Source organism: Salarias fasciatus, chromosome 8 (assembly GCF_902148845.1).
Source record: "Salarias fasciatus chromosome 8, fSalaFa1.1, whole genome shotgun sequence".
NCBI classification, from domain to species: domain Eukaryota; kingdom Metazoa; phylum Chordata; class Actinopteri; order Blenniiformes; family Blenniidae; genus Salarias; species Salarias fasciatus.
In genome coordinates this window covers 5,233,459-5,258,131 of record NC_043752.1, presented here as the reverse complement: position 1 = coordinate 5,258,131, position 24,673 = coordinate 5,233,459, and the positions used below count along the sequence as shown (strand labels likewise).

At 42.7% G+C, this 24,673-nt stretch overlaps 3 protein-coding genes across 4 annotated transcripts in view; 1 reads left to right on the top strand and 2 right to left on the bottom strand.

The window, feature by feature from the left end:
* Nucleotides 1-1,473: 1,473 nt before the first annotated feature.
* mettl9 (methyltransferase 9, His-X-His N1-histidine) lies at nucleotides 1,474-3,699 on the bottom strand. The gene is made up of 5 exons (XM_030097438.1): nucleotides 3,523-3,699; nucleotides 2,565-2,755; nucleotides 2,248-2,457; nucleotides 1,978-2,162; nucleotides 1,474-1,870 (listed from the first exon to the last, which is right to left on the bottom strand). Exons 1-5 carry the CDS (start codon nucleotides 3,697-3,699, stop codon nucleotides 1,641-1,643), a joined length of 993 nt encoding a protein of 330 aa, XP_029953298.1. The 3' UTR covers nucleotides 1,474-1,640.
* A 1,426-nt stretch (nucleotides 3,700-5,125) lies between these two features.
* Nucleotides 5,126-21,592, bottom strand: LOC115393067 (uncharacterized). Its single transcript, XM_030097858.1, has 6 exons — nucleotides 21,582-21,592; nucleotides 8,489-8,677; nucleotides 7,701-7,873; nucleotides 7,290-7,536; nucleotides 6,978-7,147; nucleotides 5,126-6,906 (listed from the first exon to the last, which is right to left on the bottom strand). Exons 2-6 carry the CDS (start codon nucleotides 8,664-8,666, stop codon nucleotides 6,436-6,438), a joined length of 1,239 nt encoding a protein of 412 aa, XP_029953718.1. The 5' UTR covers nucleotides 8,667-8,677; nucleotides 21,582-21,592; the 3' UTR covers nucleotides 5,126-6,435.
* Nucleotides 10,513-24,673, top strand: part of LOC115393066 (CASK interacting protein 2) — a 49,961-nt gene continuing 35,800 nt past the window's right edge. For both annotated transcript variants that reach the window (XM_030097857.1, XM_030097856.1), the window contains exons 1-2: nucleotides 10,513-10,572; nucleotides 13,779-14,119. In XM_030097857.1, coding sequence (XP_029953717.1) covers nucleotides 14,026-14,119 — 94 coding nt within the window. In that variant the 5' untranslated portion in view covers nucleotides 10,513-10,572; nucleotides 13,779-14,025. The remainder of the gene's footprint in view (nucleotides 10,573-13,778; nucleotides 14,120-24,673) is intronic.

Here is a 24,673-nt window from a genome sequence, read left to right as displayed (position 1 = left end):
CTCACCGAGGGCTGCATGATATATCACACATTTATCACTATCTGAGCTGCATAAATTATTTCATCATGCGAAGTAGGAGAAAAAAGTTCCGTAATGGCTGGTGGAAATTGATGGAGGGAGTAAGAGCACTGTTATCTGGAAGAGCAAATCTAAAAGTTTGTGTTTTGGTAATACCCAACATCGTTGCATATCATGCAACCCTGGCAAATACTGATCTTTAAAAACCGTTGATTATTTCTAAGCACCCAATTATTTTGCTTGATGTCTCAGTATCATGTAACCTGCTAGCAAAAGTTAGCATAACTTAGTGCGATTTTGCTACATAACTTACACATCACTGCGCTTACTTTAAAAGTAACTTTTTTTACATTTAAAAAAAGTCTGTGAGAGTCAGAACAGTTCAAGATGTAAATTCAAAGTACGTTGTGCTGTTAGCTGGCTCCTGAAGCTAGCCAGCTAACAGCAGAGCTTTGGCAAATCCAGGCTTGACCACCAGATGGTGTAGTGAGTCACTCTAACATCTAGTCTGTCCTCGGATTAACCCGAAGTAATTATCTTAATCACTGCAAAATCTTCTTGTTTCCTGCTTTTAAAACAAAGAGCAAAACACACACTGGCACTGACAGTTTTATAACGTTGAAGCTTAAATTTCTTAGATCTTAATAAACTTGTTCAAATTGTCTTTTAATTTGTAAGTGTAAACAAGTTAGGTTTTTAAAGAAATTTCAAACTAGCACTAAAGCTAAGTCAGGATCCTAAAAGTATAGTAATGTTAAACCAAAACCTTTAATTTTTATATCAAATTTATAACATGAAAGTGAATAAACAGTTAAAACCCTGAGCAGATGCTGTAGTGACTCACGTTGCCACCCAATACTGAATAATCTTGCATGTTGTACATTTTATGGTTTTTGTGCTACAGCGTTTGCTTATGCATTAATATTAAAGCTACAGTACTTAAATTACAACATGTAACGAGATATTAAGTGTATTTTCAAATAGATTCCAGACACTTAGCTCAATTCTTTCACATGTTCACTTAAAGTTTTGAGCTGTTTTAATTTCCGGATTGCACATATCGAAGTTAGAATTTATTGCATATACTCAGGATGCGGCCATTAACTTTAAAGCACGGGTTATTGCTGCATTTCAAGCTCAATCTGCTCTCCCTTGAAGGTCAAAACCAAGAGGATGCAGCTTGAAGCCCGGTACATTCACTACTCACAGAAGTTGCATTTTAAAATTGCGAAGGCTCATCGAAAGAAGGCGTCAACAAGAATAAATTCAAAGAGCCCAGTTCAAACTGGTTAAAATCAAGTATGTGCACATGCGGCTCCTGGAAAATCCAAACATTTGCAAGCGTTCAACCATGATTCTTCCCCAGTAAACACCTAATGACAAAAGACGAACATTAACATTGAGCACACAGGACGAACTGTACCAAAAACACTTTGACATGAAGATATGTTGGCATCTGTAGAGGCTGAAAAGCCTTTCACTACTTCTTTTTAGTTTTTTTTTTTTTTTTGCTTCAAAAAGTCGAGGTATCACTGTCACACAAGATGGCTGGTAAAGGTAGGAACTACGGTACCCGAGCGTCACACCTGCACTCTCAGATTAGTTCAGGGAACACTTTGAATTCACAGAACAGGCTCTTGGTTCTCCTCCGAGGCCTTGAGGACGAAAACCGCGTCATCCAGGACGTAATAATCGTTGTACATGTCTCCCTCGCACAGGTAAGGCAACCGGGTCACGGCCTCCACCTCGAACCCGACCCGGCGAAACACCTCATTGGACAGATTGGTCACCTGCTCCTCCCAGGTCTTCCCTTTGATCCTGATGTGTTCTTTGGGACGTTCCCACCTCCCTCCTGATGGAGAGAAACAACAAAATGGTTTGGATTGCCGTATTAGGCCAAAATTACACAACATTTCAATCTAAATGCATCGTTTTTCATTTTTATTTATTCAAACTAACCGACTTCCACGTAGGGCTGGAAGGGAAGCACGGCGGCCAGGACCAGCCGTCCCGTCTTGGGAACCAGCGAGCGCCGGATGTCTCGCAGCAGGAGGAGTGGATCGTCGCATCGGTCCAGCAGGTTCAGGCAGCTGATCACATCGTACTGGAAACCCGTCTGCTGCCACTCATCGATCCCTAAAAGCCTGAAACAGAGAGTTGGAGAAAGAGCAAAGGGAGCGTGTGATTGACTGGTGTCACAGATCGAGTGAAGTAACAAAAGCTTCTTACTTGTAGTTCCTCCTCTGCAGGTGCCACCTCATCGGCGCCGACACCTCAGTTGCATAGACCTCCCTGAAGTGGGAGCCCATGACCTCTGTGACCCCCCCATCCCCTGCCCCGAGGTCCAGCAGCCTCTCGGCCCTCCAGTCCGGGCCAATCTGCATCAGCCGCTGGAACTGCTCCCTGGAGAACACGAACATGGAGCCCCGGCCCAGAAACCTGCAAAGAGAGAGAGAGAGAGAGACACAGAGAGAGAGAGAGTGCATCAGAGACTGAGACGGGGGGAGGGGGACAGGGTGAGGATGGAGGGTTGGAGTGGTGCTCACCCATTGATGGAGGTCCGGGACACCAGAGGACTGAGCACGGTGGACATGAAGGAGTGGTAGAGCTGCGTGAACATCCAGCCGGACTTCTCCACGCTGCGCTTGAGGAACGACCTGGTGCCCGAGTCCAGGTGGCTCTGCAGGAACAGAGGACGCATGGACTCCCCCAGCAGGTCGGGGCTGCAGCGGTACCACTGGACCCAGAACGGGAACCAGAGAGGGAGGAATAGACAGGTTACACTTAAACAAGAGTGAGAAAAGTTTACTTTTTTTTCAACTTACCACTAAAGTGTTTGGATGCAGCACTAATAGATTATTTAAAAGCTCAGGGAACCTTCTCAGGTGATGGAACTTAACTCAGATCAGACTATTCTCATCCCATATGGGGAATTCAATCCTCAAAGCAGGTCTATTTGACACAAGAGCCTAAATCACAACAACATTTTTTTTTAATAAACAATAAGAATTAGTATTTAAAATAAAGCAACTAAAAATACTGCATATAGCTACTACAATCAGATGCAGTGTGCAGATCAGTGCTCCCCTTAAACAGGTTTTAATGAGGCAACAGGCTTATCCAGATGGTGGCTGATTAAAGAGACACACCATAAGAACTCAAATCTTCTTTACAAAATTGTAATTCCCAAGACATTTTGAGTTTTGATTGTCACATTAATCCAAGTTAAAATAAATAAACAGCAGAAAATGGATGCTTGGCAATGATGCTTTACTGAAAAGTAGTGGATACCGAAAGCAAGACAGTGCGTGTTTGCGCTTCTCCCTCTTCCCTCCGTTAATCGTTTAGCTTATAAAGCACGCATCTCCATTAAAAAAAAAAGAAAGAAAAGAAAAGAAAAGAAGAAAAAACGTGGTATGCGTAGTGGGGTTGTGTCAGTTTGAAAATCGCCCGCAGATTTCGGGATGTTTGGGTCAGCTTTCCAGACTGTGGTAGAAATCCTACCTGGAGGGTCTCCACCGCCGCCGCCTCTCCGTCGCTCACCATGCCGACAAGCAGCGACCTGACCAGCGGGCTGCGGACGTACTTCCCGGTCCACATCCTCCTCACGGACAGCAGGAAGGCCACGTATCCCAGTACCCAGGCCCAGAAGAGCAGCGTCCTCAGCTGCGGCGTAAACATAGCGGCAAGAAGTCAAAAGTGAGGCGGCTGAAGTGGAGACACCGGAGGAGACACCTGTAAACCCACACCGCGGGTCTCCGCCTCCACAACAAACACCGACACCAACCTGAGGAGGCTGCGGCGCTCCGAACACAGCCAGCTGCTGTTTGCTCCCCGTCTTAGTCCCGTGAAGCCATTGTCCGCCTTGTTTGTTCCAGCTTAAAGCAGCTAATCTCTCTGTTCTGAGGGGCTCGGCACGCGACTGCAACAAAACAGACAACACTTCCGCATTGCGTCACTGACATGACGTCACGCCAGGATAAAGCACAGCACCAAATAAATTACCTGCCTCTCGGTTATTTCTCAGACTTTAGAGATCAAATATATGAAAAATGCTCATACTGTTCCATGATAAATTCTCAATATAAGTATTTCATATTTCCTGTTATTCTTTTATTAGACATTTTCTTGTACTCTTGCAGAAATCACACATTTCAGGTGCGCTGAACCAAGGACAGGCTTTATACTCACATTTTCTGTTTGTTCTCTTCCATGACACATGTCTGTGTGCTTTTAATTCTTGTTTGAAATAATAACTGTTAGGTTTTAACCACAACTTAAATGGAAATTGATAGAAGAGAGGTGGAATGATGACAATTCGTACAGGAAAAAAACTATTTTCATTGCTTGCAAGACAGAGAGACAACAGAGGAAGACTAACCAAAGGAGTCACTGTTATTCTTTTTCTGTCTTTATAGGAAAAAAAATATCACAGGTCTACTGTCCTACTTATCTCTGGTTAACAATGGTTTTCTGTAAGACAGTTACTTTACCTCCTATCCCCAGACAGTGTGATTCATTCTCCCCAGTGAACACTAATTTGCAACTTTCAGCGTGCGAAATGGAGTGAGACAAAATGCACTTACGATAAAAACATGATTTCCTTTACAATAACCCCATAAACAACCACAGATTTTTGTTATCTTGCTAAAGTTTTGTTGGTAAAAATGACAGAAGTCATCACTTTTCTATTAAAAAGTGCACCACACAGTAATCAGAATGAGACAGGCTGTGAAAGTGTTTTTTGAAGACATTCAGAAAGTTTTTTTTTATTTAGACGCTGCAAAATGATTGTATGGTTGGTTAGATCCTTTTCCTGACAAAACATTTTTATTTCATATAAACAGTAGGTTTATATGCTATAGGTTTTTAAAGACTGACTTTAAATGTGACAGATATGAAAAGGTAGACCCCTAAACATTCTATTATTTGCCTGTTTTCAAAATCAGTTTTAAGTACAGTGAGTTTCAATTAATTTGTTGAGTTTGAAAAGTGTGATTTTCATGTGTGTTCCTTAAATTTTAGGTTCACCTGCCTTTAATGGGTGTCAGTAATTGATCTGAATCATGTAAACGAAACTCACAATGCCATATTTATACATCTTTACTTTGCCAATGTCACATTTCAATCATAGGCACAGTTTCAGAAAACAGAAAAAAAATTGTTTTAAACCAAATATAAAACTTCAAATACGTCTTATGCCGACAGGAGTAACAGGTTTTCCAAAAACCAGAAAATAAAGGAAATGTTTGTGGAGTTATTACAGTTTCCACATGTATATATCTGGAATAAACAGTACAAAAATAACTCTTCATTGACATTAAAACACAGAAACTGGACATACAGAACACATTTTCACTTCAGTAGTTTGAATAAGCCACGTTCACACGCTGACCTGCATCTGACTGGAACACTGACAACTTGAAAGCTACATTCTGCCTAAGGACACTTTGGCATGGTGGAGCTGGGAGTCAAACCATCGACCTTCGCCTGATCCCCACAAAATAAAATAAATTAAAAAGAAACACAAAATAACTTTCAACATTTTTGACAACATTTTGCAAACACGTTGTAAAGACAAGATGGTTTTTTTTGGGTTAAGCATCACAGTTGAAACAATCTGAGACAAGGAATGTTATTTATTTTACACATCTGTATATTTCTATCTAAATTAACTCACACAGCCCGTCTACTTGTAATACCACTCTTCACCACCAGATGGTGTCAACACACCACCAAGCTCACTTCAGTGGTTTAACTATCCTGCATTAAGAAAGTCTTTATTTTCAAACAAGAACCAGCATCATAAATAGTTTAAGGAAAATATTAAAAAAGTAACAAACAAAAATACTTTTAGGTGTCATGGCTGCTGACGCATTTGAATCAGCTGACATTTGCTTTAGGAAGACGCATCACTTAAACTGGGATTTCAATATCCCAAAAAGTTGGGACAACATGTGTGAGGTCAATAAAAAACTGACTAAATTGTAACTGCATTTTTTTTTTTTTTTTTTGCAGATTTTCATTGGATTTGTCAACTTTTTTCAAACATGTCACTGGTACTGAATTCAACTTCGCATCAATTTAAAAAAAAGAAGTAAAAAAAGTGTCTTTTCAAAAAGGAATCATATTAGTTCAGGTAGTTCTCAGAATGTTTATGGTACTTTTAGTACTTTTATAGGTACACACTGACTCATCTAGGGATGTAGCTATGGATTCTCTTTGAAATCAAGTATTTCAGTGGTTAATCGAGAAACCGGATAATACACACACTGCACAAAAATCTTGGGTTCTTTTTGTAAGTGATCCATAACTTAAGACATTTTTTTGCCTTTTGCGGACACTCTTTCCACTCTCGGCCATAGCGCCAACTTTTTGAACTTCTCCGTCATGTGTGTTGGTTCCGTGTTGCCATGGTTACGGGATGACAACAGTGATGGAGTGGCTGTCCTCTCGGGGGAAGCCCCGCTGGTCCTGATATGGATCTTCTACCGCCTGCTCCGAGTCCAACGCGTCGTACAGGACGCTCATGATCTGTCTCTTCACGCGGGTCCTCAGCGCCACGCTCCGGATCCTCTTTAGCTCCATCGCCACGGTGACGCCGAACGAGTCCTCGCAGTCCCTGTCGGGCTCCCGCGCCGTCTCCTGGATCACCTCCAGCACGTGCTGCAGCAGCGCCACCTTCTGCTGCTCCATGTCCTCGCTGCCCAGGCCACGGGGGCGTTTCTTGTGGAGGCGGGGCGGCGGCAGGGAAACCGAGGAGCACTCGGTGAGGGAGGGCGACGCCCGGCCGTCCTCAGGGTCCTGTGGAGGAAGGACGGGGGTCTCCGGCTCGCCGTCGCTGCCATCCAGGCGCATGATGAAACCTTCCTGCGTGGATTCCTCCATCTGCAGCACAGACCAGACGGCAGTATGAGATCAGAGCTGTGGAGAGGTCAAAGGTCAGAGCAGGGACTCACCGTGCTGTCCGAGGAACGGTGGATGATGTGCTTCTTCAGAAACTCACAGGAAGACAGAATCTTCCTCTGCCTCTCCGTCATGGACTGCTTATCCCGCGAGGAACCGCCCGGCTTCACCAGGCGGGCGTACTGAGTCCTGAGAGAGGTGGCCCGAGTCTTCACTTCCTCCACTGCCGCAGACACAGGAAGGCACCAAAGCTTTATACATATACACACATACTTCAATCTAAACACATGAAAAACTCAATATGCACCTAAAAGACAAAACAGGATTCATCATTGACCCTTGACCTCCCGTGGAGACCCTCTGACCTGGAAGCTCCAGCACCGAGGCGATCTCCACCCATTTCCTCTCCCTCTCGATCTTGTTGTGGAACTTGTCAGAGGACAGGTTGTACAGGCACTCGTGCTGCTCCCACAGCTCCAGCAGCTTGTTCTCCTTCCCCACCGTCCACCGTTTCCGGGTGATCAGGGAGTTCTCCGCGAACGACGAGCGCGACGCCCCCGAGTCGTGATCGGCCGAGAGGGCGGCGCTGTCCAGCTCGCTGTAGTCACTCTCCTGTTTGGAACAAAGAAAGAAACTGGACTGCAGGTTTCTGTAGAACTAACAGAGACAACAAGCCAGCACTGATGATTCAATACACTAATATGATCAGAAATATAAGAACAATGACAGTACATACATGCATGTTATCTTCCATTGCTTGTGGACTGTCCACTCACGTTTCCGTCCCTGTTTCGGGGGACGACGTGTTTCCGGAGGAACTCCAGCGACGTGAGGATCCGCTTCTGTCTGGGAGTCAGAGTCCGAGTCCTCCGCTCGCCGCCGGGCATCGGGCGCACCAGGCGGGAGTACTGAGAGCGGAGGGAGGCGGCCCGCACCTTCACCTCCTGCACTGGGGAGGCGAGGAGGAACAGTCAGTGGAGGAGGCCAGGATGCACGCACACACATACACACACACCTCATACATACACACACACATTTTCATATACGTGTACACATGCACGCATTCACATGCACACTCACATCCACAAATGCGCGTGCACAGACGAACACACTCATATACATACATATCTTCTCACACCATCTCTCTCTCTCACACACACACACCCTCATATATCACACAACTCATACATACAACGCACACACACACATGCACGCCCTCACAGACATATACAGCAAAAAAACACATACAGAAGGCACGGACGAACGAGCATACTCACATACGCGCTCATACATATCTACACACCCATACATATCTACACACCCCATCTCTATCTCTCTCTCTCTCTCTCCCTATTTACTTACTTATTGGGTTTTTCTTTTGTCAGTACAAGGATGACAAGTGGCCAAAATATGATTGTGTAAAGAGATGTAGGTCCCTGCAACAGTACTAAACACACACACACACACACACACACACACACACACACACACACACACACACACACACACACACACACACACACACACACACACACACACACACACACACACACTCAAGCCGTACCGGGCAGGTCCAGCGCCGCCGCTATCTCCTCCCAGCAGCGCTCCTTCTCCGCCTTGTTGTGGTACGTCCCGGACGACACGTTGTAGAGACACTCGTACTGCTGCCACCAGTCCACCAGGAGATCCTCCATGTCGTCAGACCACCGGAGACGACCCCCGGACACACACTTCTCCGCCATGCTTCAAAACACTGCGGCGCGCGCCGCCGCTTCCGCCCTCCCTGTCTGCTTCTATGAAACACACTGTTATTGGAGCTCTGCTGCCCCCTGCCGGTGACTTTTGATACTGCAGTTTTCATTTTGATAGAATAGAATAGAATAGAATAGAATAGAATAGAATAGAATAGAATAGAATAGAATAGAATATTAGCTGGTAGTATAATTTACCCTAATAACGCATCAACCACATCGTGCTTCATATATGGTCTATTTTAACTGTGTAAATAACCCATCAAATATGATTTAATAAATCTATCACCCTGATATATGTTTTATAGAGAAAGACAAATTTTATTGTATTTTTTTCCTTTTACACACTTAAATCATCCTTGATCATACATTGTTTGACACTCAGCATGAAAACATCACAGCTGATTATCAAATTTGACCCCAAACAGCCCTCTGAGTTTTAAAAGGATAACAAATGCTATCAGACGTTGAGCATCTAACACACACACTTCACTATCTTTCACACTGGTTTCTTTAATTCCTTTTAGAATAACGCGAGCACGTCCTATCTGTGTGATAGTGAGATAATGTTTGTTCCACAGCTGGAACTGCTTCTCTGAGCAGAGATTAAAAACTACACTCTGTACTTCAAAGACAAAAGAAGATTGCACGTGTCCTGAGAGATAACAGTGTAACATCAAAGATTATTTCCAGTCAAAAAGAGCAACAGTTATCCTAAATTGCACATATTCTCGACATATAAGAACCCTGTCGTGCTGAAAGCCCAACATCATTTCCACTTGTGTTTTCAGAGGAGACGACGAAAAATGTCCTGGGGCCTGACAGGAACAGAATTCCAAACCAGCAGGTGGCGCTATCTCTCCGTGTTTCCACATGAAATTTGAACTGGATCCAGGAAAGTTTACTACTGTCTTAATTACAGTTTATCCACAAGAGTGGAGTAAAAATTCCATTGATATGTGGTAAAATCACAAATTTTACTCAAATGGAGCCTTCGCAATATTTTTTTTTGCATGCAATTGAAGATAATGAAATTTGACAGGATCCATCCATCCACCCATCCATTAACTCCAGAAAAAAATAAGCAATCACGAATACCAGAAAACAAAAGAAGTCAACATTAAAAAAATTAATAAACAAGCAAACAGACGCAATCGATAAAAAGATCCACGTGGAATTGCAACAAAAGGAGAACAACTCAAAACAAGAGATCTAAAATGACCACAGCATGGGAATAAAGTGTGCGCTTTTCATCTTACAGTAAACTGAATTACAGCAGATGCCTGACGTGACGAGCACTTCAGGGATTATTCATTAGCTTTATATTCATGATTCACAAAAAATAAATTACATTGTCACAGATGATGGATTTATACAAAAGATGATTATACAGCGGTTACTATCTGATTCAAGCAAGAGAAGACAAAACATGAAACAATTCAGAGATAATAATCTCATTTGAACCAAAAATAAAGACATAACATAAAATAACACGGAGATTATAATCTGAAAACGCTCACCTCAGTAAAGTAGACGGCACTCATTCAGGATTGCACACTATGCAATATGATCTTCAAAATAAAATCATACATTATCAACATATTGAATTGCTTGTACTTTGTAAGGTTGATTTGAAGTATCCTCGATAATATTTGGATACAAATACAAACTTTTCTAATAGTAGTGAAACAACAGATTGAAAAAAAATGCTAAAAACAGATCTAATCACTTGTTTGGATTGAATGTTTCAATTAGTGGTTTAATTTTGAAGGTGCGTTCCGGAGGTTGTCTGTGTGTTTCCGGCTCTTGACGCGCGCTCCCCGGCGCTCCGCCGCTCCGCTCAGACTGTCCGCGAAGCAGCGACGCTTCCATTCCGGCTCCGGAGCGTCTCTGTCAGGTGAGTCCTGCGCTTTTTCTCCTCTCGGAAACACGTTTAATGACGAGATAAGAACACAAACAAGCTCCGCTCACACATGAAACGTGGCGTTTTAGCCTGTGTTTTGTCAGAGTTTGCTCTGAGCACCTTGACAGCTGAGACTGACAACTTAAGTCAACAAGACGAGGCTGCGTGTGCGGGCACAGCCAGACTCCGTTCAAAAACCTCCTGAAAATGCCCCCAAACCATCATTCTTCTCTTATTAAACATGTAATATAATATAAATCACTCTGTGGCGTTCTGATGTGAATTCGGCAAACGGGCAATCACTTTACTTTGCCACATTTAAGTAAAATGAACAATTTAGATCAGTTTTCTTTTTTTAAATTGCATGTGAATGACAATTTTTATGCGTTATTCTTGAATCTTAAAATGAATAGAAGGACATAGTTTGTTATTTTAAATAATCTCATCCTACTGTATTGTCTGCTTTTCACTGCACTTGATAAATGTTCACTTCTCATCAGGAAATTATGCGAAAACAGGAAAAATGGCAAAAAAAAAACAAAAAGTAATGTAGAAACAATCTCATACTGTTTAGAAAAAGCAGTAGAATTGTTAAAGCAGTAGAAATGGCCAAGGTCCATTTAAATGACAGTGCTTCAAGTAAAAGCACTTTTTTTTATTGCATTTTTGTTTTAAAAAGTTTTTAAAGATGCCTGTTTACAAGCAGAAACACTGAAAATGACATAGTTAACATATCGGGTTCTGTCAAAGTTTTTAGCTGTTTACATTGTCATTTCAGAACCAAACTAACCTTTATTTGGATTTAAACAGGAATGAAAAAGTCCCATGTCCATTTAATGAATATGTTATAAACACTGAAAACATGTAGGCTAAACATGGCCTAAAATGGCTCAAAATAAAGTAGGAGCAATGGTAACAATCGCTAAACTTTCTAAAAATTGGTAAAATACCTAAAGTAACAAAATGACTAAATAGTAAAAAAAAAAAAGAATTAAAAGTGCAAAAATCTGCTAAAAAAGGAACACAAAGGCCTAAAGTTGGCTAAAGCACCTGGCATGACTACGACAGTTTAACCTGGTATAAATACCTAAATACAGCTAAAGAAGCATATTGGCTGATAGTTAAACTAGATAAAACTTGTATAAAAATGGAGAAATCATCTGAAACAATATCAATACCTAAAACAGCTGAAATGACAACAAAATTTTCAGATACTTGAAATGGACAAAAGCAGCTAAAGTAGCAATATTAACTAAATGGTTAAAATAGCTAAAAAGTGCTAATATTTGCAATAAAATTGCCAAAATAATATCAATAGGGAAAGTCACAAAAAAAAATAAAGAAAATGGGCAAGCCACATAATCCAACTAATATGGATAAAATATATCCAGTCTCTTAAAAGATAAAAAAAAATGTAAAAGCCGCTCAATGTAACATTCTTTTTTGTTATCAAACAAAACCCTGTAGAAAAGCTTGTTGGCTGTGTGGTTAACTGTGTTTTTGGCAGATCAGGAGGATTGTGTTTGGTTGAAAATGGGTGAAACTGTGTCTTTCTGTCGTTAAGTATCCGAGGTCATGCTGAGTGAGTTGCTGCAGGTTCACGTGCAACAATGTGATTTGTTGTCCGAACCGAGGGGAGTTTTCTGAGGAAATTCAAACTGGAAGACAAATGACGAATGAGCTGCCGAACCAGGTCCAGGCCCGCGAACGTCTGCAGGGTCGACGGGCCGGGGTCGGCCTCCTCGTGTCCATTCCGGCCTCCGGTCAGCGAGGGCTCGTTGCAGTTGCTTACCGCTTGGCGAGGTGCCTGGCTGGTTTTAGACCGCGGTGTCAGTGCAGAGACATGCGCCGGCATCTGCTGCACGATCACCTCGTCCCAGCAACTGTAAACAGGCAGACAGGATAAGCCTCTTGGACGTATAACACGGAGTCCAGAGACGTCTTCTCACTCGGACAGCATGCAGATCGTGCTCTTTCATTACGTCCTCGCTGGACGTCTGGAGGAGAGCCCCGCTTGGATTTTTCCACAGTGGAAACCCTGCTGGATGCCAGTTCACTCTCAGATAAACCGCAGGGACCCACGTGTTTCTCAAAGACTTTTTGTTCCTTGTGTCGTTTCGGAGATAAGCTGGCACTGTGTCACTTCCTTAAAAGTTCGAGGGGGTGTTATCCATGAACCGAGATCCTCCTGAACGGGAAGACTGACAGATTAGCTGCCTGCTCCTGAGGGAACGGGCTTCCTGGATCAGAGAAAGCAAGCAGCAGCAGCACGGATGAGTCCAAGTCACATCATGTTTTCCCTTTAAAATAACAACGGTTGAGGTCAACATGGTGTTTATATGTTGAAGCGAAATGATTAATCCTCATGGGCAAAGTCTTTGTTTAGGAGACATCTGAATGAACCACGACACACGTGAAGCAGGTGACTTCTTTCAGAAAATATGAAGCTGGTGGCTCATTGCGGATCCTGGACACTGAAAGATTTCACTCAATTTATTGGAAATTACTCACCGGCCACAAGAGTGCTGCTCATGGGCATCCGTCGTTTTTGTCAACACGTCTTGTATTTTCTGTGTTTACATCAATTTTGTACATGTGTGTTTGCCAACATTGTGTATTCCTGGGTGCGTGTGTGTGTGTGTGTGTATTTGTGTGTGTGTGTGTGTGTGTGTGTGTGTGTGTGTGTGTGTGTGTGTGTGTGTGTGTGTGTGTGTGTGTGTGTGTTTGTGTGCATGTACGTCTGAATACGTGTGCATGCTTGCATGTGTGTCAGTATGAGCATGTATAGTTGCATTTGTGTGCATGCGTGTGTACTTTTCCACATGCATGAGTACGTGTGTCTGTGCATGCGTGCATGTGTGCGCATACGTACATGCGCGTGCCCACATGTATGCATTCATACATGTGTTTGCATGCATGTGTGTGTCTATCAGTATTGTGAGTGTGCCCGTCAGTATTGCATGTGCACGTGTTTACACTGTCCACGTGGAGTTAGAGTTGAAGTTTTTTGAGAAAATTGTGTTTCAGTTGCTTCGACCACTCTTATCGTGTAAACAGACATTCAAAACAATTCAATTTTTGCATTTTCACTTGAAATCAATGCCGTATAAACAGGCCCCACGTTCAGTTCCTCTGTGTCTGGGGCGCGATGGCAGCTGATATTTTTTGTTGACGATCTCGGTGTGTCCCTGTGTCTGCAGTGTGATGGCTGGTCGGACTGCTGCTGCCTCCAGGTTGACTCACACCGACCATGACCCGACTCCCAGCTCCTGGAGGAAAATGATCCGTCTCCCAGCTTCACTGTGAGTCTAAAGTTTCCTCTTCATGGACCTGAAGTCGTCGCCCTCCGTCCCTGGAGACACCGCAGGGGGTCCGGCGGCTTCCTGATCTCGGGAGCAGAGAGGAGAAGTGAGCTGAGAGCAGAGTGAGAACGTCTGTGGAGCCGTCATGGGGAAGGAGCAGGACCTGCTGCTGGCTGTGAAGAACGGAGATCTGCTGCAGGCCCATAAACTGCTCTCTAAAGTCAAAGCCAACAAGAGCAGTGAGTATCTCAATATGTGCGCGTTCGTGTGTTCGCAGTGTGAAAACAGCCAGCAGAGCTGTTGTTATTAATCTCCTGAACACAGTCCCCTTCACCCTGCACCTCCTGTATTTCCTGCATTTCCTGCAGTTCCTTCACCTCCCGCAGTTCCTGCATCTTTCTGTGCACCTCATACACACTGTTTTGTCTTCTTTCTGAGTTTCTTATCTGCATGCATCCACAGCCACGCTCCTCCAGAGCTCTGTGTGTCGTGCTTTGTGCTACGTGATGAGTCCCACCCTCTTCCCTTCCTCATCCTCACCAGGCCAAGGGAAGGTTGAGGGCGGGCCGCCTGTTTTTTCCCCGCCTGGCGTTATCTGCTGCAGGCTTTTCACGGGGCCGGACGGCCGCCTCGGCGGCGGGCTGTGGGAACAAAGCTGCGGCTGTCAGGAAAAAGCCTGTTACACACTCTCCACGCTGCACAGGCAGCGTGCCGCACTCGCCTCGGAATATTAAAAGTGATATTGTCTGTTTGTGCACCGCTGTGCGCCTCTGTTTGTGAACATTCAATGAGTGCCAGGCTTGTTGAGGCAATGCGGCAGAGCAGGAAGCCAGTGACTAATGTTTTCTGTTGTTCAGCGAACATCCATCCAAGATACTACACAATACCAGACACACTTCTCATTCACACACTGTTCACCACATTAACGGACATTCAATGCAATTTTAAATTTAAAAAAAAAAAGGTGGTGAAAGTCTGTAGATTAAGATTTCAGCTTCACCGGAGCGAAAGTGAAATTGACAGTAGCTCTGAGAACAGTTTTGTGTGCTCATGCACCATGTTAAGTCTTGATTTTGCTGAGGTCTGTTCTGTAAATTTGGCATCACTTGGTCGGTTTCTGTCCCTGGCAGATCAGCTTCAGTCCCGTGCTCGTGTGTCAGCGGTCCTGCTGTGAGGTCTTCCACAGATGACCTCCTCTCAGTCCTGTCAATAGAAGCTGATTGATCTGTCTGTGGTGACCCGCTTTGAGAGGTCTGAAAATGAGCCGGCTCCAAAATAAGCTTCCTATCGACCCCCTGAACTCAAGAACATGTTTAGATCCACTGTAGTTGGACAACAATAACCTCAGGAATGGAAAGTGACATTATTGAAATTACCAGTTTTGGTAAGTTTGGTCACCTGCAATAGCCATCTAACTTGGTCGTCTGTCCATATAATTCCCATGTGTTCCCAAACAGTAGCATCTGCATGAAAACTGCATCGTTTTCAGCTTTTCTGGAGTTTCATTTTCAACGAACATTGTTTTCCAAATGTTGCTGTTTGAATGCGAAACTTTTCTGAAATGAAAACAATACGTTTTCACCTGAAACATCCAGTAAACGAGGCATTAACGACCATTTTATTCCACTCTTGTTTTAAGAAGTGCATCAGCCCATGGTGTCACTGACTCCCTCCGCCTTGTTTTGCCCCCTCTGGCAGTCTTTGCACCGCCAGCTGTTAGAACAATTAATGATGGTGATTCCTAATGCAGAGAGCAAAGTGGCTTTGTTTGCTCTTTTCAAGCTAAGATCAATCTCAAATGTTTTGGGTGAAAAGATTTGTTTCCCCCGCATAAAAAGCTGTGGGGAGCTTGCTTCCCTCAGTCTGTCTGACAGATGGGTTGAAGAGCAAAGCTAGCACGGCACTTCGAGCCATAATAAACACATTAAGTGGAAATACCCCGGGCTGGAGTAAATGAGGATTCCCACCGAGCCTCAACAATCACTGGCAGGTTTGTGATGCTAGCGCACTCGCTGGTATCAGCAGAAGTATTTAGCATGCTTGTGCAGCTTGTAGGCATGCTAGCTTTTGCTAGTTGGCAGAATAAACAACCTAATTATGAGTCAAGTGGGATTGAGTTTTATTTTTTCAACTTTTAGAATACAAGGGCTAAGTAGGGAATGTTAACTAGTTCACCTTCTTTGTGGAGCTTGTAAGCATTGTAGATCAGCCAATTACCAATAAAAACAATGCAATGCTGAGGCTTACAGGATCTGTTTACTGGTGTTTGCATGTCACTGAGTCATATCAGTATTACATCCACGTTTAGTATGGAATGATTACTATGTTCTTTGTTTGTAAGCATGCTCAGTTTTGCTTATTAGCTGGAAAAACAACATATTATTGAGGCTTGCTAATTAAGGATAGAAACCACCTTGATTGGAGCCTGATGGGGTTGTTGGTGTTGTTTTTACTGCTGTTTGGATGGTGAGTGAAGGCTTGTTGGTGTTGCGAGGTTTCAAGAGATTAATAAACTCTCTGGGATTTATCAGATTTGTGTTTCCTCACATTAAAGTTCAACAAAACCAAACCGATACAGCAATTACAGCTGGCAGTGTTCAACCCGTCTTCTCTGGCGTAAATCCGACTTGGTTTTCTCTCGGCATTAATTAGGTCAGTGACACAGCGTGACACATCCAAAGCGAAGGGAGTTCTGCAGTACAATATTTAATCCTCCAACATCATGTTAACCCTACAAGCAGTCGTAGTGAGAACATTAGGAAGTAGTATGGCGTAAAAATGTCAAGAGCTTAGATATTTTTCTTATATTTCTCAATAGAAAGATTATCAACCCTGAATAATGTATGTGATCATCGATGAGGCATGCTCTCTTTTTAATCATCAGCACTCTTTCAAGATATCCTATGTAAATAGTTGTAGTGCCAGTTTTCAGAATAAATATCAACTTTGAATAGAAAATGCATGACATTTATAAAGAAATGACTTCATTTCAATGCTTTCATCAGTGCAGCCTACATAAATTGTAATGATCCATATTTGCTGATGATCTACCATTCTCAGGATAAACCTGGCCATTGTCGCTATGATGGTCATAACTGCAAAATATTCTGTACTGCATCTTCCAAAAAATTCCCTAAATGGATTAATATAGTATGATTAGTTTTATTTCTTCAGTTTAAATATGATACAGTTAGTTTGAGGGGCTTTAGTTGGGTTTAGAAAATAGAAAGAAAAAAACAGGACAGACTGACAGATTTTGATTAGAGATTCAAACCTTCGTTTAACAAGTGTATAAATTGTGAAACCCTGTGAAAAGATTTTCCTCCTACCTTCAGAAAAACATACTGTCCAGTGCAAGGCAAAATTTAATAGTCAGATTCTATCAAGACTTTGATGCATTCAACAGAGTAAGATTTTTCATTTAATGATCACTATTCCCCTGATGATGCACCCTCTTCCAGTTCAGCTTCATCATCAGAAGTGCAAGACATTCCTGATGATGTATTTGTGTAGATCACCAAATCAGACTAAAGCCAAACACCAAGTTAGTTTTTATTCAGATCAAATAAACCTAACTATTTACCCAAGAAGTGCTTTAGTTTCTTGGAACCTAATTCTGATAATTGCTCACACTGGTGCACAGTGTGTCTTGTGACAAGCTGGTGAACTTCAGTGTTTGTCTGACAACAAGCAGATGTTTTCCAGGAGTGCTACACCTCCACAGCGGTCATGACCTTTCGAACCTGTTCTCGCCAGACTGATCTGATGTCTCAGACATTGTTAAACCTCCAGGCCAAACCTTGAGCCTGAGCTGAGAGTGAAGGGGTGGAGAGATCCATCAGGAGGTGTTAAGAGGTCAGAAAACCAACGGTTACCTGGAAGGAAGACAAATTGTATTGAGAGACAAATTGTTCCCATTTGATGCAATCTGACTGCAAAAATCTGCCCTGATCTGATACCTGCTATCAGATCAAGTCATCCCCGGTTAAAACAGTTGAGTGGGAACAAACGTAAGAAAAGGAGCTCTTGAAAACCCAACAGGTGTTTCTTCTGAGGATGGGAATGCTCCAACATGATTCCTGTTCTTTCCTTCATATGGCTGGTGAAAGTTTCATCCCGTGTCTTGTTGGAGATGTATAGAAAACTGCAGTATCTCTCTTCCCTGACTTGCTTGTCTCTTTGATCATCATTAACATCGGCCTTCAGATCCCTTTACTGCTGTTCTCACCGTGGTAATATGCTGGGTTCAGGTCCCTGGCGGTTAATGCTGGCTGAGAAGTCTGGCTGTGTCCTGAGGGGATTACTACCGCGCCGCTGACGCTAACGTGATGGACACGGCGCTGAGGTGGGAGGTTTCTCCTCCGCTCAGCCATCTGCTGACATCAGGTTCACTCCTCACTCCGTTTAAGTGGACTTACCTCTGTTTGTGCTCGAATGTCACAAATCCAACATTAAACTGCTGGTCTCTGAGCGGAAGCCTCACCCCTGATTTCATCTTTTTTTTTTTTTTTTTTTCCCCACACATTTAAACCCCGCCCTGCGACGAGCCCCTTCAGACCTTAAAGGTTCTTCAAAGGTCTCCGTGATTACAATGTGACACCCGGCCCGGCCCTCTCATCTGTCTCTTGAACGTGAGACCTCTGTGGGAGACGCACAGATGGTTAAACAGTCGCCGCACAAAGGCAGAAGATCATACTCCACTATTGTGTCATTTATTTCCACTGGTACAGGACTGTGTGTGGGTGACTCACGCAGGGCTTTCACTGAACCCGGGCGTGACAACTCCCACTCTATAGAAGAGCAATTAAAGCTCTTTCAGAACCAGTTTGGGAAAGACGGTGCACACCCACTGTGATCAAACAGTTTCTGAATGGATCAGGCTTACAAATCTGTACTATCTAGGTTAGAGTGGGTATTTTTAAGTATAACAACTACTTGATGCTGCACAGCAGCTCTGCCTCTGATATTTTAAGCTTTCCTGTGATGTGTGGATTGTATTGACGTGTTTTCATGAATAATTAGTCAAAAAGAAGGAATGTGGTTTCGTGACTTTCTCTGTAAACACAAATTACTGGAAGGAAAACTTTACCTGATCATTAGTTGGATCTTTCTTGAAGGATCTTTTTGTTTGATTTGCACACCAGACCCCCCCCCCCCCCCCTTTTTTTTTAAAGGACTCCCTTCTTCAGTGTAGCTTATGTTAAAAAAAATGTATACTGAAAAAAAGCTATGATTCTGCTTAAATATGAGTTTTTAAAAAAAGAAATTAAAATGTCTTAATGTCGTAGAATTTAAAATGAAACTGAAACAGCTAAAAAGGAAACATGATCCAAGTCTTTAGGAGTGAAAACTGTTAAAGCTGCAAAATTAGTTTAAATGGAGAAAAATAGATAACAGAAACTAATAAAGGTTAAACGACCAAGCTTCTAGAAATCATAAAATGAACAACAAAACTGCTGAAAATCTACTACAAATGACAAAAAAAGCTTAAATGTTTATGCTGTTGAAAATGTAATAAATTTAACATTTTATGTCGTAGTTTGGAAACTTTAAAAAAGCAACCTATTTCACAATAAATGTATGTATATGTACTTTTAAGCTTCATTTACTGGAGAAGCTACTCTTTTAATTATAACAGTCATGTTTCGACTTTCGTTCGCATGCTGTAGCATAAGATCCTAGTCGTACCCCTAATGGACAAATGAGAAACTGCAGCTCCTTCAAACATTTTTGATTTATTGAAACATCTGATTGGCTGGTTGTGACACGTCTGACAATCTTTATTAGACATTAATGTTGTTAAAGTGTTGCTATTTTTTCCAAAAAGAATTTGAAAAGTTGCAGGTTAAAGTCTTGGCTTCAGTAGAAAAAGTTGAAATAATCGAAATTCTAAATGTATTTATTTGAAACTGAGAGAAACTTGAGGTCCAAATGACCTCCAACATTGAGCTTTAACAAGCTGATTCGTGTTCAACTTTTTCATTTCATGCCATTTGTTCCAAAAAGAGGGATATTGTATTTCCACACATGTAGGAACTCCACGGAGACTCATGGTAATGGTTTTATTACGGTCAGTTATGCAACAGCTTGTTTCCCCGCTTCAGAAGAGATTTAAAGACCAGTGAAGCTCGCTGCAGTAAATTGGTGCGTCCCTTTGGGGACTTCACTTATCTTTTTTCCCCCCACAGAATCTCTGATTGATGAATCATTAATGACCTCTCTACAGGAAGTTCTACTCTAACTCTTTGTCAAACTTCTCTTTACGCTGAAGATCTAATGGTGATAATCACACTTCACATAAACACGTTTCATTTCAATCTGCATTATCTTCTCTTCACTTTAAGACATATGGCTTTCTCGTTTGAAAATCTCACTGATTAATTGACACATGTCCGTTTTTTTTTCACTGTATTATCATGGGCTGTTGTCAGGAGCTCACTGTCTTGTTAATAACCCAGCACCTACATTTTTGACAATTATCTGATTTCATGTAGTTTGGTTTATCTTAAGAATGCATTTACGCCAAGAAAGTATGTGAAATAGATGAAAATAAATGCAAAAAGCAAAAAATAAAAACAATAAAAACTGAGCATGGTGACAGATCTGGTACGACTAACACTAAAGGGATAAAACGATACTGATATCCACAAGCAGTGGATTTATTTGTAATATTTATACATTAATTCCATGCTACATTAGTTTTTGACCAAATGATGTCAAATGTCTGCACAAATAAGAAACACCGATGCTAATAAACAAGTTTAAATCTGTTTACCCCTCCATTCTCCATCCCCCACCACCTTCATTCCTCTACCTCGAATTAGGGATAGCCCATCTGGCCTAAAGTCAGATTAGAAATCTGTTAGACTTAAGAGTACCTAAGAGGAGGTGTATTTAGCGTGTGAGCATCCCTGTGTGGATTAGAGTGTGTGCCCGGGCAAGCACACCACACATCCCGATACCCCCCCCCCCCCCCCCCCCCCCCCAACGAAAGCTGTAGCCGTGGTCTCATCTCGTCCGTATTGTATTGAGTCTGCAGCAGCGGGTCGCAGCAATTAGCCCATTAGCTAACCGGCTAACTGGGGTAATCGGTCTTCTGCCTTGATTAGCCAGACAGGTGGGCAGCAGAGCCAAGTGGTGTGTGAACGGATTTGAAGTGAACCAACTCTTACGGAGAGCACACACACATTAATCCTGACTCCTCTCCTCCCCCAGGCAGATGGGGTGGCCTGTCTCCAGAGGAGTTTACCAGAGGAATTAAGATGTGTGTGTGTGTGTGTGTAGTACTGTTGCAGGGACCTAAATCTGTTTACACAATCACATTATGGCCAATTGTCATCTCTGTAATGACAAAAGAAACCCAATAATAAGTAAATCTTTCAATTTCCAGCTAAAGGCAGGATCCACAAGGATGAAGAAAGTTGCAGTTAAGGCTGACTTTAGAACAAACTTGCGGGAAGCTAATGCAAGTCAATTTGTTTTCTGACAAATTGGTTGATGGGATAAAAGTAAGAATGGGGTTACACTTTGAGCTAATTTTTGTCTTTTTGTTTGTTTTTTAAGACTTCAAACTTGGCCTATAAATGAGCACCCGACGAAGCTCGACGCTTATCTGAAAAGCAACATAAATTTGAGGTCAGAATTCCTCAAAGACTCCTTTTTCTTTTAGATAGCAGAAAGGTTGACCCCTTAAAGTTTGACAAACACTTCGGGGTAATGACATGATTGGTGGGCTTAGGTGAGGACTGTGTTATGGATAAAGGTATTTTCAGGGTCGAAGTGTTGTTTTGTTTAAGTATGCGTCCATTTTAGTCCTAAACCTGGGAGTGTCAGGTCTGACCTAAATTGCAGGGATCAAAATCCTAATGCTTTGCTTCACAATGTTTTGTATGCATATAATCAGTTTAACAACAAGGTTAATCACTGAATTGTAAAGCAGGTTATACCTAATGCAGCCAGGATGAACAGAGCTAACACCCCAAGTCAACCACGCACACACACATGCACGTGCACGCCCGCACACACACACACACACACACACAAGGAGCTAAGAAAACAACACAGTGAGGCCTAACTTTCTTAGTATAAAATCATTAATTTTCAACCCTTTTGGTGTGATAACCACTGAAAAATCACATTTTGGAGGGAAAAAAACACTATATTTAATTGGGAGATACTCATTTTGTTTCACTACTAATATTCTGCATCTCCGGATATATTTCATTTGGTGAAATGTAGGAAAGTAAAATTTCTGGTTTTGTTTCCTAAAAGTTGCAGATCTGTGGAATATGTTGACCTACTGTTGTACAAACACCTGTTTGTGTGCGTCGCGACACTTAATCTGCTCTAACTAGCCTTATATTACTGGCTCCAGGCTGCACATAGTTTGGTCTCGTCTCCAGTCGAGCTTTTCCTCCCCGCTATTTGTCAGAGGGGAGAAAAAAAAAAAAAAAAAAAAAAAAAAATCTCGCTGCCATTCAGAGAGGTGAAGAGAACGAGACGTTTCAGCTCAGCGAGGCTCGGTGTCACTGAGGCCTGCGCTGCCTCGACATGCCCCGCGACTGTTTTCATGTGTTTGGATTGGAGTCTATGGTTTGATGATAAAGAAAGAACACAACAGGGATAAAAAATCCTCCCTCTGTGTCTGTCTGGAGGTGGAGTGCTCAGACTTTTTGTGCTTGTAGAGACAAGGATGAAGCGATTGTCTGACAAGGAGGTCTCACTCTGTGTGTGTGTGTGTGTATATACGTCTATGTGTGTGTGTTTAGTGGAAGTGTGTCCCCTCCAAATGGGAATTGGGCTGCATGAGTATCTGCTGGCACTAATGAGAATCAGCAGGAGAGGTTGCCGTCGCTGCTTTGATCTTCTCGGTTATCTCACACCCTCGCTCTCTGCTGGGTCTTTTTTTTTTTTTTTTTTTAATACCTTCATTTACATTTCATCTCTCGATTCTCCAAGTCTCTTCCCCAGATTGGGATGCAAATAGAAATTACTCTCTGTTCACATCTGCTGACGCCGGTGCCGTCTGATAAGAAACGCTCCGTTGCAGCGGGAGGCGTCGGGGCAACGTGAGCCAGTGCTCGGTAAATAGTGGGATTCAGTGCAACCTTGCAAGACAAGTTGTATTCACACAGACCAGAAAGAACCATTATCAGCTTAATCCGCTGTCTCTGGTTTGATTTCAGCTGGTAGAAGTTCTTTCCTCAGGCTCTTTTATCTGCTTCATGCGAGCTCTGGTGCTGTTATTTCTGGGATGAGTTCTGGCTTAAATTGAATCTGTCTTCCCAATGCTTAAGGACTCTGTGTGCGTCACGGTAGCTGGTAGAGTTGGGCGATCTGGCCTTTAGTTATATAGTCCAATCAGCACCCTGGACCGTCATAGATGTGGCGCCGTCCACCCTTAAAGTCAGTGATCAGAAGTTAAAAACTGTATGCCTTCGTTTAGTCTGAGATTTAAATTTGGAAGCAAAGTTCTCATTGAACTTCAGTTCAATTTGAGCCTCTATTTTTTTCAATAGTAAAATCAGCATTTAATATTTTGAAATATTTCCAATCTCAACTTGGGGAAGGCCTACTGTTTCTTATCTTTTTACAGAGCAACAATTGACTGAGAAGGGCAGTGTTTGTGTTTGTGGTTTTGATAGTGGTTGCTGTACTGATCGTTTCAGAAAAGTAGCATTTTCTTCACACATTGAAAACATTGCTGTCTGCAATAATTCACCATGACCAGATCAGAGGTCATGGAACTGTTTGCAACTGAGAGCAACTTGAAGGGTGCCAAGAAATTCAAAGGGCTACTTGTTTGGAACTTTCTAAATAATTAGAGTATATTCAAAGAATTTCCTGCAGGCTTCCTCCTGCTTTTGAAGAAAAGACCCCCAACTGTGAACAGAACCCACCCAGAACTCTGGAGCACCGACAGATTTCACTCTCCTCAGTGTAGGACTTTCCAAGACCACGGTCCTTTAACAAACTAAGTGAAAAGATGCAAACTGCACATGGGAAAGGACAGAACCGCTACAACATCATACCCACTGCATATCCATAATCCACCACAGCAGAGTGGTGCTTCGTTTTGCCATTTGCTGTGCGTGACAGAGATGTACGGAGGTACGGAGACACTGAAGAATTCTGTCTGGCCTCAGTCCGGCTCTTCCAGTTTTGGCAGTTTGTGGTTCGCTACCTTTCGCCATGGTTGTGATTACTGTTACATCAACCACTGTTATGATCTGCGGACTTTGAAAAATATGACCTCTGTGTTTTTAGACTGTGAGCAAAATACCTGAGGAGAACCCACTCATGCTCATGGAGAACACGCCAACTTTCCAGACAGAAACTGGTGATCTTCTCCCGTTTCACTCTTCAATTTCTCATTTCGGAATGTTTTGAATCTCATTTTGGTGTTCTGCCTCTTTCTGTCAGAGCCACATAATAGATTTTTTGAGTCAGGCCAGGGTTTCCCATCACCTGTATCTTTGAGACCCTCAGTTCACCTCGAATACTATGAGCATCTTATCCAAGATGTTGACTTTCCATAGATAGACACATTTATAGAACATTGTCTCTAAAGCTAAAGGACAAATGCATCGACTTTTCCATAGACGTGTGAGACTGACCTCATGTGGTGGTTGGCGTAAGTCCAATACTCTATGTGACGTTTAACTGGCTTGAGTGGGGTCACTGAACACTGTTGCCTCTGCTCAATCGATGGTTGTTTTTTCAGCAGCCTCGGGGCTTCCAGGCTTCGCCGCTGCCGCTGTTTGGACTGGTGGAAATCTGGGCCTTGGAGCAGC